Here is a 16,828-nt window from a genome sequence, read left to right on the forward strand (position 1 = left end):
AAATCTTCATTTTATTGAGATATATTCACATACCACGCAGTCATACAAAACAAATCGTACTTTCGATTGTTTACAGTACAATTACATAGTGGTATATTCATCACCCAAATCAATCCCTGACACCTTCATTACCACACACACAAAAATAACAAGAATAATAATTAGAGTGAAAAAGAGCAATTGAAGTCAAAAAGAACACTGGGTACCTTTGTCTGTTTGTTTCCTTCCCCTATTTTTCTACTCATCCATCCATAAACTAGACAAAGTGGAGTGTGGTCCTTATGGCTTTCCCAATCCCATTGTCACCCCTCATAAGCTACATTTTTATACAACTGTCTTCGAGATTCATGGGTTCTGGGTTGTAGTTTGATAGCTTCAGGTATCCACCACCAGCTACCCCAATTCTTTAGAACCTAAAAAGGATTGTCTAAAGTGTGCGTAAGAGTGCCCACCAGAGTGACCTCTCGGCTCCTTTTGGAATCTCTCTGCCACTGAAGCTTATTTCATTTTCTTTCACATCCCCCTTTTGGTCAAGAAGATGTTCTCCGTCCCACGATGCCAGGTCTACATTCCTCCCCAGGAGTCGTATTCCACGTTGCCAGGGAGATTCACTACCCTGGGTGTCTGATCCCACGTAGTGGGGAGGGCAGTGATTTCACCTTTCAAGTTGGCTTAGCTAGAGAGACAGGGCCACATCTGAGCAACAAAGAGGCATTCGGGAGGAGGCTCTTAGGCACAACCAGAGGGAGGCCTAGCCTCTCCTTTGCAGCAACCGTCTTCCCAAGGGTAAAACCTGTGGTAGAGGGCTCAACCCATCAAACAACCAGTCCCCTATGTCTGTGGTCATGTTAGCAACCATCGAGGTGGGGTAGGCGAATACCCCTGCATTCTCCACAGGCTCCTCAAGGGGGCACTACATCTTTTTTTTTCCTTGTTTTTCTTTTTTTTTTTTTTTTTAACTTTCCCTTCTTTTTTAAATCAACTGTATGAAAAAAAAAGTTAAAAAGAAAACAAACATACAATAAAAGAACATTTCAAAGAGACCATAACAAGGGGGTAAGAAAAAGACAACTAACCTAAGATAACTGCTTAACTTCCAACATGTTCCTACTTTACCCCAAGAAAGTTACCTAATATAGCAACATTTCTGTGAACTTGCTCCTACTATATCCATCAGAAATTAACAGACCATAGTCATTCCTGGGCATCCCCAGAACATTAAATAGCTTATCTGTTCTTCTTGGATTATTGTTCCCCCTTCCTTAATTGCTCTCTATTGCTAGTTCCCCTACATTCTACATTATAAACCATTTGTTTTACATTTTTCAAAGTTCACATTAGTGGTAGCATATAATATTTCTCTTTTTGTGCCTGGCTTATTTCGCTCAGCATTATGTCTTCAAGGTTCATCCATGTTGTCATATGTTTCACGAGATCGTTCCTTCTTACTGCCGCGTAGTATTCCATCGTGTGTATATACCACATTTTATTTATCCACTCATCTGTTGAAGGACATTTGGGTTGTTTCCATCTCTTGGCAATTGTGAATAATGCTGCTATAAACATTGGCGTGCAGATATCTGTTCGTGTCACTGCTTTCCGACCTTCCGGGTATATACCGAGAAGTGCAATCGCTGGGTCGAATGGTAACTCTATATCTAGTTTTCTAAGGAACTGCCAGACTGACTTCCAGAGTGGCTGAACCATTATACACTCCCACCAACAATGAATAAGAGTTCCAATTTCTCCACATCCCCTCCAGCATTTGTAGTTTCCTGTTTGTTTAATGGCAGCCATTCTAACCGGTGTTAGATGGTATCTCATTGTGGTCTTAATTTGCATCTCTCTAATAGCTAGTGAAGCTGAACATTTTTTCATCTGTTTCTTGGCCATTTATATTGCCTCTTCAGAGAACTGTCTTTTCATATCTTTTGCCCATTTTATAATTGGGCCGACTGTACTACTGTCATTGAGTTGTAGGATTTCTTTATATATGCAAGATATCAGTCTTTTGTCAGATATATGGTTTCCAAAAATTTTTTCCCATTGAGTTGGCTGCCTCTTTACCTTTTTGAGAAATTCCTTTGAGGTGCAGAAACTTCTAAGCTTGAGGAGTTCCCATTTATCTATTTTCTCTTTTGTTGCTTGTGCTTTGGGTGTAAAGTCTAGGAAGTGGCCGCCTAATACAAGGTCTTGAAGATGTTTTCCTACATTATCTTCTAGGAGTTTTATGGTACTTTCTTTTAGATTGAGATCTTTGGCCCATTTTGAGTTAATTTTTGTGTAGGGGGTGAGGTAGGAGTCCTCTTTCATTCATTTGGATATGGATATCCAACTCTCCCAGCCCCATTTGTTGAAAAGACCATTAGGACTCAGTTCAGTGATTTTGGGGGCCTTATCAAAGATCAGTCGGCCATAGATCTGAGGGTCTGTCTCCGAATTCTCAATTCGATTCCATTGATCTATATGTCTATCTTTGTGCCAGTACCATGCTGTTTTGGCAACTGTGGCTTTATAATAAGCTTCAAAGTCAGGGAGTGTAAGTCCTCCCACTTCGTTTTTCTTTTTCAGAGTGTCTTTAGCAATTCGAGGCATCTTCCCTTTCCAAATAAATTTGATAACTAGCTTTTCCAAGTCTGCAAAGTAGGTTGTTGGAATTTTGATTGGCATTGCATTGAATCTGTAGATGAGTTTGGGTAGAATTGACATCTTAATGACATTTAGCCTTCCTATCCATGAACATGGAATATTTTTCCATCTTTTAAGGTCCCCTTCTATTTCTTTTAGTAGAGTTATGTAGTTTTCTTTGTATAGGTCTTTTACATCTTTGGTTAAGTTTATTCCTAGGTACTTGATTTTTTTAGTTGCTATTGAAAATGGTATCTTTTTCTTGAGTGTCTCTTCAGTTTGTTCATTTCTAGCATATAGAAACATTACTGACTTATGTGCATTAACCTTGTATCCCGCTACTTTGCTAAATTTGTTTATTAGCTCTAGTAGCTGTATCGTCGATTTCTCAGGGGTTTCTAGATATAAGTTCATATCATCTGCAAACAATGACAGTTTACTTCTTCTTTTCCAATTTGGATGCCTTTTATTTCTTTGTCTTGCCGGATTGCCCTGGCTAGCACTTCCAGCACAATGTTGAATAACAGTGGTAACAGCGGGCATCCTTGTCTTGTTCCTGATCTTAGAGGGAAAGCTTTCAGTCTCTCACCATTGAGTACTATGCTGGCTGTGGGTTTTTCATATATGCTCTTTATCATGTTGAGGAAGTTTCCTTCAATTCCTACCTTTTGAAGTGTTTTTATCAAAAAGGGATGTTGGATTTTGTCAAATGCTTTTTCAGCATCTATTGAGATGATCAATTGATTTTTCCCTTTTGACTTGTTAATGTGTTGTAATACATTGATTGATTTTCTTATGTTGAACCATCCTTGCATGCCTGGAATAAACCCCACTTGGTCATGGTGTATGATTTTTTTAATGTGTCTTTGGATTCGATTTGCAAGTATTTTCTTGAGGATTTTTGCATCTATATTCATTAGGGAGATTGGCCAGTAGTTTTCCTTTTTTGTAGCATCTTTGCCTGGTTTTGGTATTAGATTGATGTTAGCTTCATAAAATGAGTTAGGTAGTGTTCCATTTTCTTCAATGTTTTGAAAGAGTTTGAGTAAGATTGGTGTCAGTTCTTTCTGGAAAGTTTGGTAGAATTCCCCTGTGAAGCCATCTGGCCCTGGGCATTTATTTGTGGGAAGATTTTTGATGACTGATTGGATCTCTTTGCTTGTGATGGGTTGGTTGAGGTCTTCTATTTCTTCTCTGGTCAGTCTAGGTTGTTCATATGTTTCCAGGAAATTGTCCATTTCCTCTACATTATCCAGTTTGTTGCCATACAGTTGTTCATAGTATCCTCTTATAATTTTTTTAATTTCTTCAGGATCTGCAGTTATGTCACCTTTTTCATTCATTATTTTGTTTATATGGGTCTTCTCTCTTTTTGATTTTGTCAGTCTAGCTAGGGGCTTGTCAATCTTGTTGATCTTCTCAAAGAACCAACTTTTGGTGATATTTATCCTCTCTATTGTTTTTTTGTTCTCTATGTCATTTATTTCTGCTTTCATCCTTGTTATTTCTTTTCTTCTACTTGGTTTAGGATTGGTTTGCTGTTCATTTTCTAGCTTCTTCAGTTGATCCATTAGTTCTTTGATTTTGGCTCTTTCTTCCTTTTTAATATATGCGTTTACTGCTATAAATTTCCCCCTTAGCACTGCTTTTGCTGCATCCCATAGGTTTTGGTATGTTGTGTTCTCATTTTCATTCGTCGCTACATATTTAGCAATTTCTCTTGCTATTTCTTCTTTAACCCACTGATTGTTTAGGAGTGTGTTGTTTAACCTCCAGGTATTTGTGAATTTTCTAAGTCTCTGATGGTTATTGACTTCTAATTGTATTCCATTGTGGTCAGAGAATGTGCTTTGAATAATTTCAATCTTTTTAAATTTATTGAGCCTTGTTTCATGTCCCAGCATATGATCTATTCTGGAGAAAGTTCCATGAGCACTAGAAAAGTATGTGTATCCTGGTGATTTGGGATGTAATGTCCTGTATATGTCTGTTAAATCTAATTCATTTATCAGATTGTTTAGGTTTTCAATTTCCTTATTGATCTTCTGTCTGGTTGATGTATCTATAGGAGAGAGTGATGTGTTGAAGTCTCCCACAATTATTGTGGAAACATCAATTGCTTCCTTTAGTTTTGCCAGTGTTTCTCTCATGTATTTTGTGGCACCTTGGTTGGGTGCATAGACATTTACGATTGTTATTTCTTCTTGCTGAATTGCCCCTTTTATTAGTATGTAGTGGCCTTCTTTGTCTCTCAAAACATCCCTGCTTTTGAAGTCTATTTTATCTGAGATTAATATTGCTACACCTGCTTTCTTTTGGCTGTAGCTTGCATGAAATATTTTTTTCCATCCTTTCACTTTCAGTTTCTTTGTGTCCCTGTGTCTAAGATGAGTCTCTTGTATGCAACATATTGATGGTTCATTTTTTTTGATCCATTCTGCGAATCTATATCTTTTAATTGGGGAGTTTAATCCATTTACATTCAACGTTATAACCGTGAAGGCATTTCTTGAATCACCCATCTTATCCTTTGGTTTATGTTTGTCATATTTTTCCCCTCTGTCTATTAATATCCTTTATTTTACCCATACCGAATCTCTTTAGTACTGAACCTTTCTCCAAGTCTCTCTGTCCTTTCTTTGTTTCTCTGTCTGTAGGGCTCCCTTTAGTATCTCCAGTAGGGCAGGTCTCTTGTTAGCAAATTCTCTCAGCATTTGTTTGTCTGTGAAAAATTTAAGCTCTCCCTCAAATTTGAAGGAGAGCTTTGCTGGATAAAGTATTCTTGGCTGGAAATTTTTCTCACTCAGAATTTTAAATATATCGTGCCACTGCCTTCTCGCCTCCATGGTGGCTGCTGAGTAGTCACTACTTAGTCTTATGCTGTTTCCTTTGTATGTGGTGAATTGCTTTTCTCTTGCTGCTTTCAGAACTTTCTCCTTCTCTTCCGTGTTTGACAGTGTGATCAGTATATGTCTCGGAGTGGGTTTATTTGGATTTATTCTCTTCGGGGTTCGCTGAGCATTTATGATTTGTGTATTTATGTTGTTTAGAAGATTTGGGAAGTTTTCCCCAACAATTTCTTTGAATACTCTTCCTAGACCTTTACCCTTTTCTTCCCCTTCTGGGACACCAATGAGTCTTATATTTGGACGTTTCATATTATCTATCATATCCCTGAGGTCCATTTCGATTTTCTCAATTTTTTTCCCCATTCTTTCTTTTATGCTTTCATTTTCCATTCTGTCATCTTCGAGGTCACTGATTCGTTGTTCAACTTCCTCTAGTCTTGTACTATGAGTGTCCAGAATCTTTTTAATTCGGTCAACAGTTTCTTTAATTTCCATAAGATCATCCATTTTTTTATTTAGTCTTCAAATGTCTTCTTTATGCTCTTCTAGGGTCTTCTTGATTTCCTCTGTATCCCGTACTATGGTCTCATTGTTCATCTTTAGTTCTTTGAGTAGCTGCTCTAGAAGCTGTGTCTCTTCTGGTCTTTTGATTTGGGTGCTTGGGCTTGGGTTATCCATATCGTCTGGTTTTTTCATATGCTTTATAATTTTCTGTTGTTTTTGGCCTTGTGGCATTTGCTGAACTTGATAGGGTTCTTTTAGGATTTGTAAACCAATTGAAGTCCTTATCTCTAATTTATCAGATCTACAGCTTCGTGGAGTACACTTTCTCTAACTAACCAGCAGGTGGAGTCCACGAGCCACCTGTTCTCCACAAGCCAGTTCTCCCCTGCTTAGCCTTTTTGGTGAGTGGGGGAGTGAGTCTTGTGGGGTCCAATTGGTGTACCAAGCTTGCGTGTGTAGTTGGTGTTGCCCGCCCTGTATATGGGGCGTGTTTCTGGGCAGTCAGGGAGGGGGGGTGGCTCTAACAATCAAATCTCCCTGGTGATCCTGCAGTTTTAAAGCTGCTGCAATAGTCTAATCCTTCAGTTCAGTCCTGCCACAATTTGTCTCTGCCACTGACCCACAAGTCCTTGGTATTGGCGTATGGCTCCTGAGACTTGCAAGTGGGCCCCTCTTCCAGGCCGTACACCCCCTGGTCCTCTGTTGAGGGATGACTGTGCTATGTCACAGGTGAGTGCCGCCCCCCCCAGGGCAGTTCTGGGCTGCTGGGCTGTGTAGGGAGGCTCCCAGTCTGCTGAAATGATGGCTGAATGGGGCTTTGTTAATTCACACTGCTCTACCTTCCCAACTCTGGGACAATCAGCTGAGGTTGCAGGGAAGGCTAATGTCCACGCCCAGTTTTGTGGTGTGTGCCTGTTATCTGAAGCACTTCCGTCACACTGGGTTGTCTGGGGCAGTTCTGGGCTATGGGGCTGGCGATGGGCAGGAGTGTTTCCTGTCCACCAGGATGATGGCTGTGAGCGGACACCCCCCTTTTCTTGGGAAGTTGTGGTGTTTAGTGAATTTTCTCAGCCACTGGATTATTGTGTTTTGTCTCAGAGCTCTCCTAGTTCTGCTCTTGACTTGACCTGCCCAAATTGCAGGTGTTTGAAGCTTTCTGTATTGGGCTTCTTAGAGTAATTGTTTTAGAAAAAGAAAAAAGGATTAAAAAAAAAAAAAACAAAAAACGGGGCCCTCCTCAGAGATCTAATGGGTTATTGAAATGCTAAGAGACAAAGCAACCAGGGCCATTAAGGAAAGGTCCACAGGGCAGAGAGATCAGCTTTTCTTCGGGATTTGCATATGCGCCTCAGGGCCCGAGCTCGGGCCTGAGCTCTGCCCTTCCCTCTTCCACGCTCACCAGAACTCCAAAAATCCTCCGCTTTTATTTTGGAGTTTTTCGTGTTGTTTTTTTTCTATGCCTGTCTCCTCTCTGCTGGGCTGGCTGCTCTCAGATTCTCTGGTGTCTGGTCTCCGTCTATCTATGGTTGGAGTTTGGATCAGCAGAATGAGTTTCCAATAAGGGCTGCCACTGCAGTTCTGCCTTCTCCTTCCCGGAGCTGACAGCCCCTCCTCCCACGGGACTGAGCCTGGCAGGGAGGGGCGCGGGTCCCCTGGCCGCAAAAACTTACAGATTTCGCTGATCTCAGCAGTTCGACATTTTCATGAGTGTTGTATGAAGTATGCCCAAAGTCAGATTGCTCTGTGGTGTCCAGTCCACGCAGTTTCTGGCTTTCTACCTACTTTCCTGGAGGAGTAACTAAAACATACAGCTCACCAGTCTGCCATCTTGCCCCGCCTCCAATTCCACTCCCTTTTGAGGGTGGGCTAGACTTAGCAACTTCCTTCTAACAATAACAAGCAACTTCCATAAAATAGAATAGAGAAAGGGGGGAAAAACAAAGACACTTTACAGTAGAAAAACCTGGTAAGCACTACCTTAACCAAGTGATGACGGTTAATACTGAGTGATGTCATATGGATTACATCTATTCCCTGATATAATGTGATAAGAAGGATACTTCTATTTTTTGTATTCTTTACCAAAATGCTTAACTCCAGTCTAGTCATAAGAAAAACAACACATATGCCCAGATTGAGGAACCATCTACAGGATATCTGGCCAATACTCTTCAAAACTATCAAAGTCATGAAAAATAAAGACAGACTAAGAAATTGTCATATACCAGAGGCAAAGGGGAGACATGATAACTAAATTTTAATGCGGTAATCTGGATTAGATCCTGGAACATAAAGAGAACATTAATGAAAAATTGGTGGATTCCAAATAAAATCTGTAGTTTAGTTAATAACAAGGTATCAATGCAGGTTCTTATTTTAAAATATGTACCATGGTATAATGTAAATGTTAACAATGGGAGGAATGGATGGGAATATATGGGAACTCATTGTACTATCTGACATTATTCAAAAATTAGAATCTATAGTAAAAAAAGAAATCATACCTATCTTGAAGAGTTAAGAGGACTAAATGAGTCAACTTATTAAAATATGTTTAGAACATTGTCTGGAACATGGTAAGGACACAATAAATTTTAGCTATTATTGTTCTTACAGTAAACATTCAATAGATACTTGCTAAATGCACGAAAACTAAAATATATAAGAAACCAACAAGAGTTAACTTCATCAATTCCATACTTGTCATACTGCTTTATCCCTCATTATTTCCAGCAAAACTAAACTGTGACATATACTTACTATTTAAAAAAAAAAAAAGGCAGAAATAATGGTATATGGCTGAGAGACTAGGTCATGCAAAGACACCTCAGCTTCCTGTTTGCTCTCTCTCTTGGATCACTTGCTCTGGGAGAAACCAGCTACTGTATTACGCTAAAGAGAAGCCCAAAGCACTGGCCAAAAATCTGCAAGGAATTGAGGGAAGAGGTTCCAACAGCTCTGTAAGTGAGCCTAGAGGCTTATCCTCCAACCCCAGTCAAACCTTTGGATGACTGCAGCCTGGCCAACATCTTGAAAGCAAATCATGAGAGATCATGGGATAAAACCAGTTATCTAAGCTCCCAAATTCCTATCCACATTCCTATGTGAGAAGATAAATGTTTGTCATTTTTAAGTCCCTAAGTTTGGGGGTAATTAATTATACATGATATCAATGACAAATTGTAGGCTTCTTGAAGGCATAAACTAACAGGACACTGTGGTAGATATAAAATGGCTTTGTTTGTCCAGTATACCTCTTTCCTTTGGGGAATTGCTCCTTACTATCCCCTCAGATATCAGCTGTCAGTCTACCTTACTATAACCTTGGTCAAAGGCTGAGCAAATACTCCAGTTTTAAATTACCCTACTTCCTGTAAACAGTGACTTCTCCAGGGGTGGCCATATGCCCTAAAGTAGAGAAAATAATAATCCTCCCTTGATCAATCTACATGTTGGGAGGAGAGAGGCACATCTTCCCACTGGTATTGCTAAGATGAAAAGATATGAGCCTGGGCCTGCTAGCCATCATCTTACCCTCCACGTGTGGTCTGCTTGTTTACAGAATGACAGAGCCAAGCCAGACAGAGCCAAGAGATATCTGAAGCCAGGAACTATACTGGAGCATCCTACATACATAAGCCAATAACCTCCTTTGTTGCTTAATTGAGTTGGTTTGACACTAATATAGATGTGTGTTTTTAAAAATTTAAGTTGTATTAAGTGCTATAAAAAGTTTTGAAATATCCAGGAAAATCAGATTATGAGATCCAGTTGGGATAACTGAGGAAGAATTCATGGCATATGTATTCAGTAATCCGGACTTTGAAGAAGGGAGATTTCAGGATGTAAAAATGGGGATGCATACAGAACAGTCCAAGTAGCAACAGAAAAGGATATGGTATGTATGGAAAATGTAGTCCAGCATGGTTGGTGATAGACATGGAAGCCTTAAATTATATTCTGAAGAGATTAGGCTGTTTTCTCTGGCTAAAAGGGTATATGATGATAAGTCAGATTCATTTTGTGATCAAAACTGTATGTTGTCACTCAAATAGCTATGTACTCATTAGTTTTTTCTTCATAATCCAGTTCACGTTTCTCTACCATATACATAAGGCTATTAAGTGACAGATTAAAATTCAAACAGATTAAAATTCAGATATACTTCCTCTGTTATTGGCTTCCTCTAAAGTATTTAGCTTAATGACCCTGGCCATAAAAAGAAATTTAGATTATTCTGCAGTTAATCTGTGCTGGTTCCTAGAGACTCATTCTTTCTTTATTGACTCCTGCATCTTGAGTGATACTAATGAGCTCTTTTTAATTAAGTATACACAGAGCTATACAGAAAAGTCAGAAACATGACAAACCTGAAACTTATCAGCTTAGAAGTTCCAGGAAGTCCCACTTTCTGCTCCCCCAGTTTCATATATTGTGACAAAAAATCTTGGGCCAGAGGCCTTCAACATTCATCTTGGCAGCTGAGGAGTGGCATACGTGGCACACACAGCCAAGTGGCCAGTATACAAGTACTAGACAAACACAAGCAATCTTAACATTGCTGGGCAGGAAACCCTGTCACCCTGAGTTTAAGACGAGAGACTTAAATCCAAACGTTGCTTCCAAGTCCTTTTAAGACTAGGTTTCCTGGCTTCCTCCTAAGCACCCCTCCTGCTCACAGGAATGGAACCAAGAGACTGAATGGCAACAATCTGGAAGAAGTCCGACACCAGGGACTGCCTGTTGGCAGGCAGTCAGAGGCTAAGGCCTTCAGCAGTGCCAAAGCCAAACACTCATCTCTCTCCCTCCCTCCTCCCTCCCCGCCCCCCGTCTTTTTATTGAAGTATAATATATACCTACAGAAAAGTCACATCATAAGAAACAGTGATTTTTAAAAGCTTATTACGAAAAATTTCAACTCAGTAATCTCAAATGCATCTCTTTATAAATTAGGAATTTAAAAATAAAATCACTTCAGCACAAACAGCATTTTCTTACCTGCCAAATGCTAAAGAATTTTTTTATTTATTTTGTTTTTTCCAAAGTGGAAGGCTTAATTATAGCTATCAAAATACTCAAGTTGTATGGTCAACTTGGTGACAACACCATTAAACAAAGACTAGGATTACCAATTTATACCAACATATTCATGCAAAAATAACTAAGGAGTTACTCCCAGTTCCTCACTTTCTTTCATCCCCCCCCATATCCCATCCAAGTCATCTCTAAGCAACTCATCTATGTTCAAAATATATCCTCTATCTGCTCCTTTCCCTTCTCTTTGATGGCTAAAATTCCTGACTGCTAAAATATCACCATCTTCCTCGTTAATATTATGTTGCCTAGACCACTGCAACAGCCCCCTAAGTGGTGTCCTGGCTTCTTTTTATTTTTTTTTCACTGATTCTTCTTAGTTATCTCTGGGCTTGGCAAACAGATTTAGAAACATATTTCAAAAACTTTAAAAGGAAGGAAATGGTCATAAGTGAGGCAAAGAGATGAAAATGTGAAATGGAGATTGTTGGAGTCCACATAACCCCATTTCTAGTATGCTTTTGAAGTGAAATATTAATTTTGGCTCTGTTCACTTCTGAATACCTAATCTTGTTAACAGAATGAAGGATGAAGTCTTTGCTTGTTTTTACAATGAGATCCCATTTTATCTGATACCATCCCATAAAGATTTGGAAGCAAAAGAGTATTGCTTTTAATGTACACAAAAACAATTCCAACTTTAGTGATTTTTTTTTCTGGGATCTTGGCTTGCTGGCTTCAAATTCACTCTCATGTGAGTCAAAGTGATCCTACTAGAACATAAATCACATTTGACCACTCCAAGTATACTTCAAATATAATCTAATAGAACACTTGCAGCATCCAGAGAAAAGCTGGATGAAAAGGCTGGTAAATTTCAGCAAATATCATGAACTACACATTCCCTGTATAGCTGCTATGACCCCCTAAACCCTTTTATATTGTGCTAGTTTGAATCTATTATGTCCCCCACAAAAGCCATGTTCTTTGCATCCAATCTTGTGGGTGCAGACTTATTATGGGTGGGATATTTTGATCAGGTTGTTTCCATGGAGATGTGACCCACTCAACTGTAGGTGAAACCTTTTGATTAGATTATTTCCATGGAGGTGTGTCTTGATTCGTTTACTGGTGTCCTTAAGTGATCTCAGGGGCCAACACAGACTCAAACGCTTGGAGATGCAGATGGAAAGATGTATGCTGAGTTAAGAGTTGAAGCCTCGAGTTTGCCCTGGAGAAGCTAAGAGAGGACCCCCAGATGCTTAGAGAGAAGCACCCTGGGAGAACAAGATTCCATAAGATCTTCTATTTTTTTATTTGCTCTTGCAATGTCTTCTTTATGCTCTTCTAGGGTCTTCTTTATGTCACTATTATGGAAATAATAGAAACTGTTGGCCAAATTAAAAAGACTCTGGATATTCACAATACAAGACTAGAGGAAGCTGAACAACTCAGTGTCCTAGAAGTCCACAGAACAGAAAATGAAAGAACAAAAGAAAGAATGGAGGAAAAAATCGAAAAAATCAAAATGGATCTCAGGGATACGATAGATAAAATAAAACATCCAAACTTAAGACTCGTTGGTGTCTCAGAAGGGGAAGAGAAGGGTAAAGGTCTAGAAAGAGTATTCAAAGAAATTGTTGGGGAAAACTTCCCCAACCTTCTACACAATATAAATACACAAAGCATAAATGCCCAGTGAACTCCAAATAGAATAAATCCAAATAAACCCACTCCGAGACATTCTCTGATCAGACTCAAATACTGAAGAGAAGGAGCAAGTTCTGAAAGCAGCAAGAGAAAAGCAATTCACCACATACAAAGGAAACAACATAAGACTAAGTAGTGACTACTCAGTGGCCACCATGGAGGCAAGAAGGCAGTGGCATGACATATTTAAAACTCTGAGAGAGAAAAATTTCCAACCAAGAATACTTTATCCAGCAAAACTCTCCTTCAAATTTGAGGGAGAGCTTAAATTTTTCACAGACAAACAAATGCTGAGAGACTTTGCCAATAAAAGACCTGCCCTACTTCAGATTCTAAAGGGAGCCCTACCGACAGAGAAACAAAGAAAGGAGAAAGAGATTTAGAGAATTTTAACAGACATGTGTAGAACCTTACATCCCAAATCACCAGGACGCTCATTTTGCTCTAGTGATCACGGATCTTTCTCCAGAATGGATCATATGCTGGGACATAAAACAAGCCTCAATAAATTAAAAACAAACAAACAACAACAACAACAAATTGAACATATTCAAAGCACAATCTCTGACCACAATGGAATACAAATAGAAGTCAACAATTTCTGAATTGTAACTCCACTATTTACTTCCTACATGATATAAAATACACAAACTCTAATGACACATCAGCGGTTTTGAATTCAATGTAAAATACATAATTTTTCACAAGAACTATATAAAAGTGGGGGAATGGAGGAGTGTAGGTACATAGTTTATGTGTCCTGTTGAAGTTAAGTTGGTATCAAAGAAAAACAAGATTGATATGGATTTAAGAGTTTAATTTTAAGCCCCATAGTAAACACAAAGAAATTATCAGAGAATATGACCATAGAGATGAAAAGTAGAGTATGGGTTAAGAGAAAGGGGGGAAGGGGCAATGGGGAGTTAAAAAATGAGTGTAGGGTTGCTGTTTGAGGTGAAGGGAAATTTCCAGTAATGGATGGTGGGAAAGAGATAGCATTACAACATTCTAAATGTGATTTATCCCACTAATGGAATGCTAGGGAGGGGGTGGAATGGGAAGATTTAGGCTGTACATATGTTTCCACAATTGAGGGGAAAAAAAAAAAGACAGTCTAAATAGATGACAATTGAATGCCAAGGATGACCCTGGATGGGATCTGAGGATGGAGGACAGGAGGCTCAAAGGGACACAGCTGAGACATAAGGAAAAGGAAATATAGAATGTAAGCTTTGAATCATTGTTGAATCTCTTGTACTTCTTAGCTGCGGTTAATGGGATTGCATAAAAGAATGTTCTTGTTCATGGGAAGTGTATATGTGAATTATAGTGTATATTCAAGGATGTGTGCAGCTAGCTCTCATATGTTCAGAAGACAGAGCAATAGATGATGGATGATAGATAGGGAGGGAGGGAGGGAAAGAAATAGCGATGTGACAGCATGTTAAAGTTGGTGGATTGAGCTATTGGGGGGAAGGGGTCGGGGTATGATGGAATTCTGTGTATGGGGTTAGTACTGTTTTTGCAACTGTTCCTATAACTTTGAATTTATTTCAAAATTAAAAAAATAATAATGATTTGTGGTGGTTTGACATTGTTTTGTACCCCAGAAAAGGCCACGTTCTTTTAATCCCTTCCTGTGGGTGCAGACGTATTGTGGGTGGGACCTTTTGGTTAGGTTATTTCAATTGAGATGTGACCCATCCTGTTCAAGGTAGGTCTTAACCCTTTTACTGGAGTCCTTTATGAGAGGATAAAGTACACACAAAAAAAGCCAGAGGCCTTAAAGAAAAAGGCCCTGGAGGAGCTGAGAAGGCGAAGCCACTGAAGCCAGAAGCCAAAAGCAACAAAACCTGGAAGAGAAGTACCAGCAGATGCCAGTCATGTGCCTTCCCATGTGATAGAGATGACCCAGATCCTGGCAGACTTTCTTCAGAGAAGGTATCATCCTGTCAATGCCTTAATTTGTACATTTTCACAGCTAAGAACTGTAAATTTGTAAGCTAATAATTCCCCATTGTAAAAGCCAACCCATTTCTGGTATATTGCATTCTGGCAACTTTAGCAAACCAACACATAATTCTACTGTTAAAAAAGTCTTTTTACCACTTTGGCTAATACAACCAAAGAAAATCATAGACAATTAAACAGTCCTGTGGTAGTACTCAATAAATTCAGATGTTCTGTAAGTTACTAAAATGAAAAGGCACACTCTAAATCAGAGTTCAAGAAATATTAAGAAAATGTCAGACTAAAGAAATACTAAAATAGCTTTCAAGGAAAGTGTTGAAATAGATACGTATAGTTTTCATTTTCCTCCCCAAATGTCAACTTAAAGACAAAACAAAATAATCACTACTGCCAAAATAAAAAACAAATAACATTTACAAATGGCTAGTGAAACTCAGATATCCAAATAATTTACCTAACCTAATTTTTCTAACCTATCATATTTCTGGTTTAGGAGGAATAGGAGGAAGGCTGTAAAATCTATAACATAATGGTTAAGAGAAGACTTTAGGGTCAGACAAATCAAAGTCAAGAACCACAATTGGCACTGTTGTGCAATAACAATAAAAGACCCTCCAAACATATTTCGAAAAAGAATTACTTTTAAAAATGATTTATCTTTCAAATTTAAATTAAAATAAGTATGGAGCTGCAAACTCTGCAAAATACTAAGAAACTAAAGAAGGAAGTATGTGAAGAAACCTACCAACTAAAAATACTCTCATCCTTACAAAAAAAGAAATAAATTTCTATTACAGGATACAGTAGAAGCCCTTATTTGATTATTTATCTGAAAATATATTTGATTAGCTAGTTCAGGGATCTGGGTTCTCTCTTCCTAATTACAAGGTTTCAGAGTTTCTTTTTTTCCAAACAATATAAACCAGGTCATTAAAACTCTGATCTAACCATCATTCAGAGTACAAACTGAATGACTTCAAGAAAAAACATGCAGATGTTAAAATTATCTGTTATAATGACTGTGGAAACTGCAAGGAAAAGGAGCAATATTCTGTAAATAACCAAAATCAAGTTAAAAATTATTTGTGGGCTCAAGAACAGAGATAGCATACTCAGGGTCTATAAAAACAATACATTAATGTAATTAAGATAAACTTCTTAAACCTGGCTTTGACTATAAAGATGACTGGGTGAGATAGTTTTGCTCTGTGATGTTTAATCTCAATTCTGGGTCTTTATTTAGCATTCCTAACACTGCCTTGGATATTTTGACCATATGCCAAGGATTCTGAGATTTAACCAAAATACAGTAATGACCAACTTCTGTGCACCTTATTGACCCACTCAGTTCTTCTGAGACCCTAAGGCTAGTTTCCAAATTCTGTCCACAATTAGGAGTACATACAAATCTTGAGAGGATTCTACCTCTGAAAAGAAATTATATGAAATAGGGTCTTTTCCTATTGTCTCTGCAAAGATAACTATTATATAAAATCAATTTGAATGCATGGATAACATTCTCTAATAAATAACAGAAAATATCATTTAAACTCACCTGTCCACTTTTCCCAAATTCCAACTCAACTATGGCAACAGGAGTATGTATTTGAGCTGAGTGCTTTGACTGTGACTTGCCATCAACTCTCCAGCTCAGGCCTCGAAGCCCGCTGTCCCAACGGCTTTGGTTAATAAGGCTCTCTCGGATTTTTGTTTTGTGGCTCTTCCAGAATTTGGAAATGACAGCAGCCTGGTCAGATGTGATCCCACCTTGCTTTTTGGTTTGAGCAGTCAAGTATGCCTCCAGCTGGTTGAAATCCATGTCTGCTGATGCAATAGACTATAAAGATGACAGAAAAAGTAATAAATATGAATTTGGCAGATAACCAGAAAAAGAGCAAAAGATCATTTTGAGTGATTCTTAATCACTGAATAACCTTTCAAAAATGGACATCAAGTGACAGTAATGAGATTAAGCTGTTTATCAGTATAAAAATATTCCCTTTGCAAATACTGAATAAGCTACTGTTAAAAATTCCATGTCCTCCAAATTCTATATCAATGCCTAGAGTCTAATTTTTAAATATCCAGTTCTATGAAGGGGGAAAAATAAAACAAGAAAATAAATTAATTTC

At 38.5% G+C, this 16,828-nt stretch overlaps 1 protein-coding gene across 3 annotated transcripts in view; it reads right to left on the reverse strand.

Moving 5' to 3' along the window:
• The window catches only part of COMMD1 (copper metabolism domain containing 1), a 283,066-nt gene that overhangs the window by 156,522 nt on the left and 109,716 nt on the right, over window positions 1-16,828 (reverse strand). For all 3 annotated transcript variants that reach the window (XM_037807070.1, XM_037807068.1, XM_037807069.1), the window contains exon 2: window positions 16,252-16,533. In XM_037807070.1, coding sequence (XP_037662998.1) covers window positions 16,252-16,515 — 264 coding nt within the window. In that variant the 5' untranslated portion in view covers window positions 16,516-16,533. The remainder of the gene's footprint in view (window positions 1-16,251; window positions 16,534-16,828) is intronic.

Source organism: Choloepus didactylus, chromosome 17 (assembly GCF_015220235.1).
Source record: "Choloepus didactylus isolate mChoDid1 chromosome 17, mChoDid1.pri, whole genome shotgun sequence".
Classification (NCBI taxonomy): domain Eukaryota; kingdom Metazoa; phylum Chordata; class Mammalia; order Pilosa; family Megalonychidae; genus Choloepus; species Choloepus didactylus.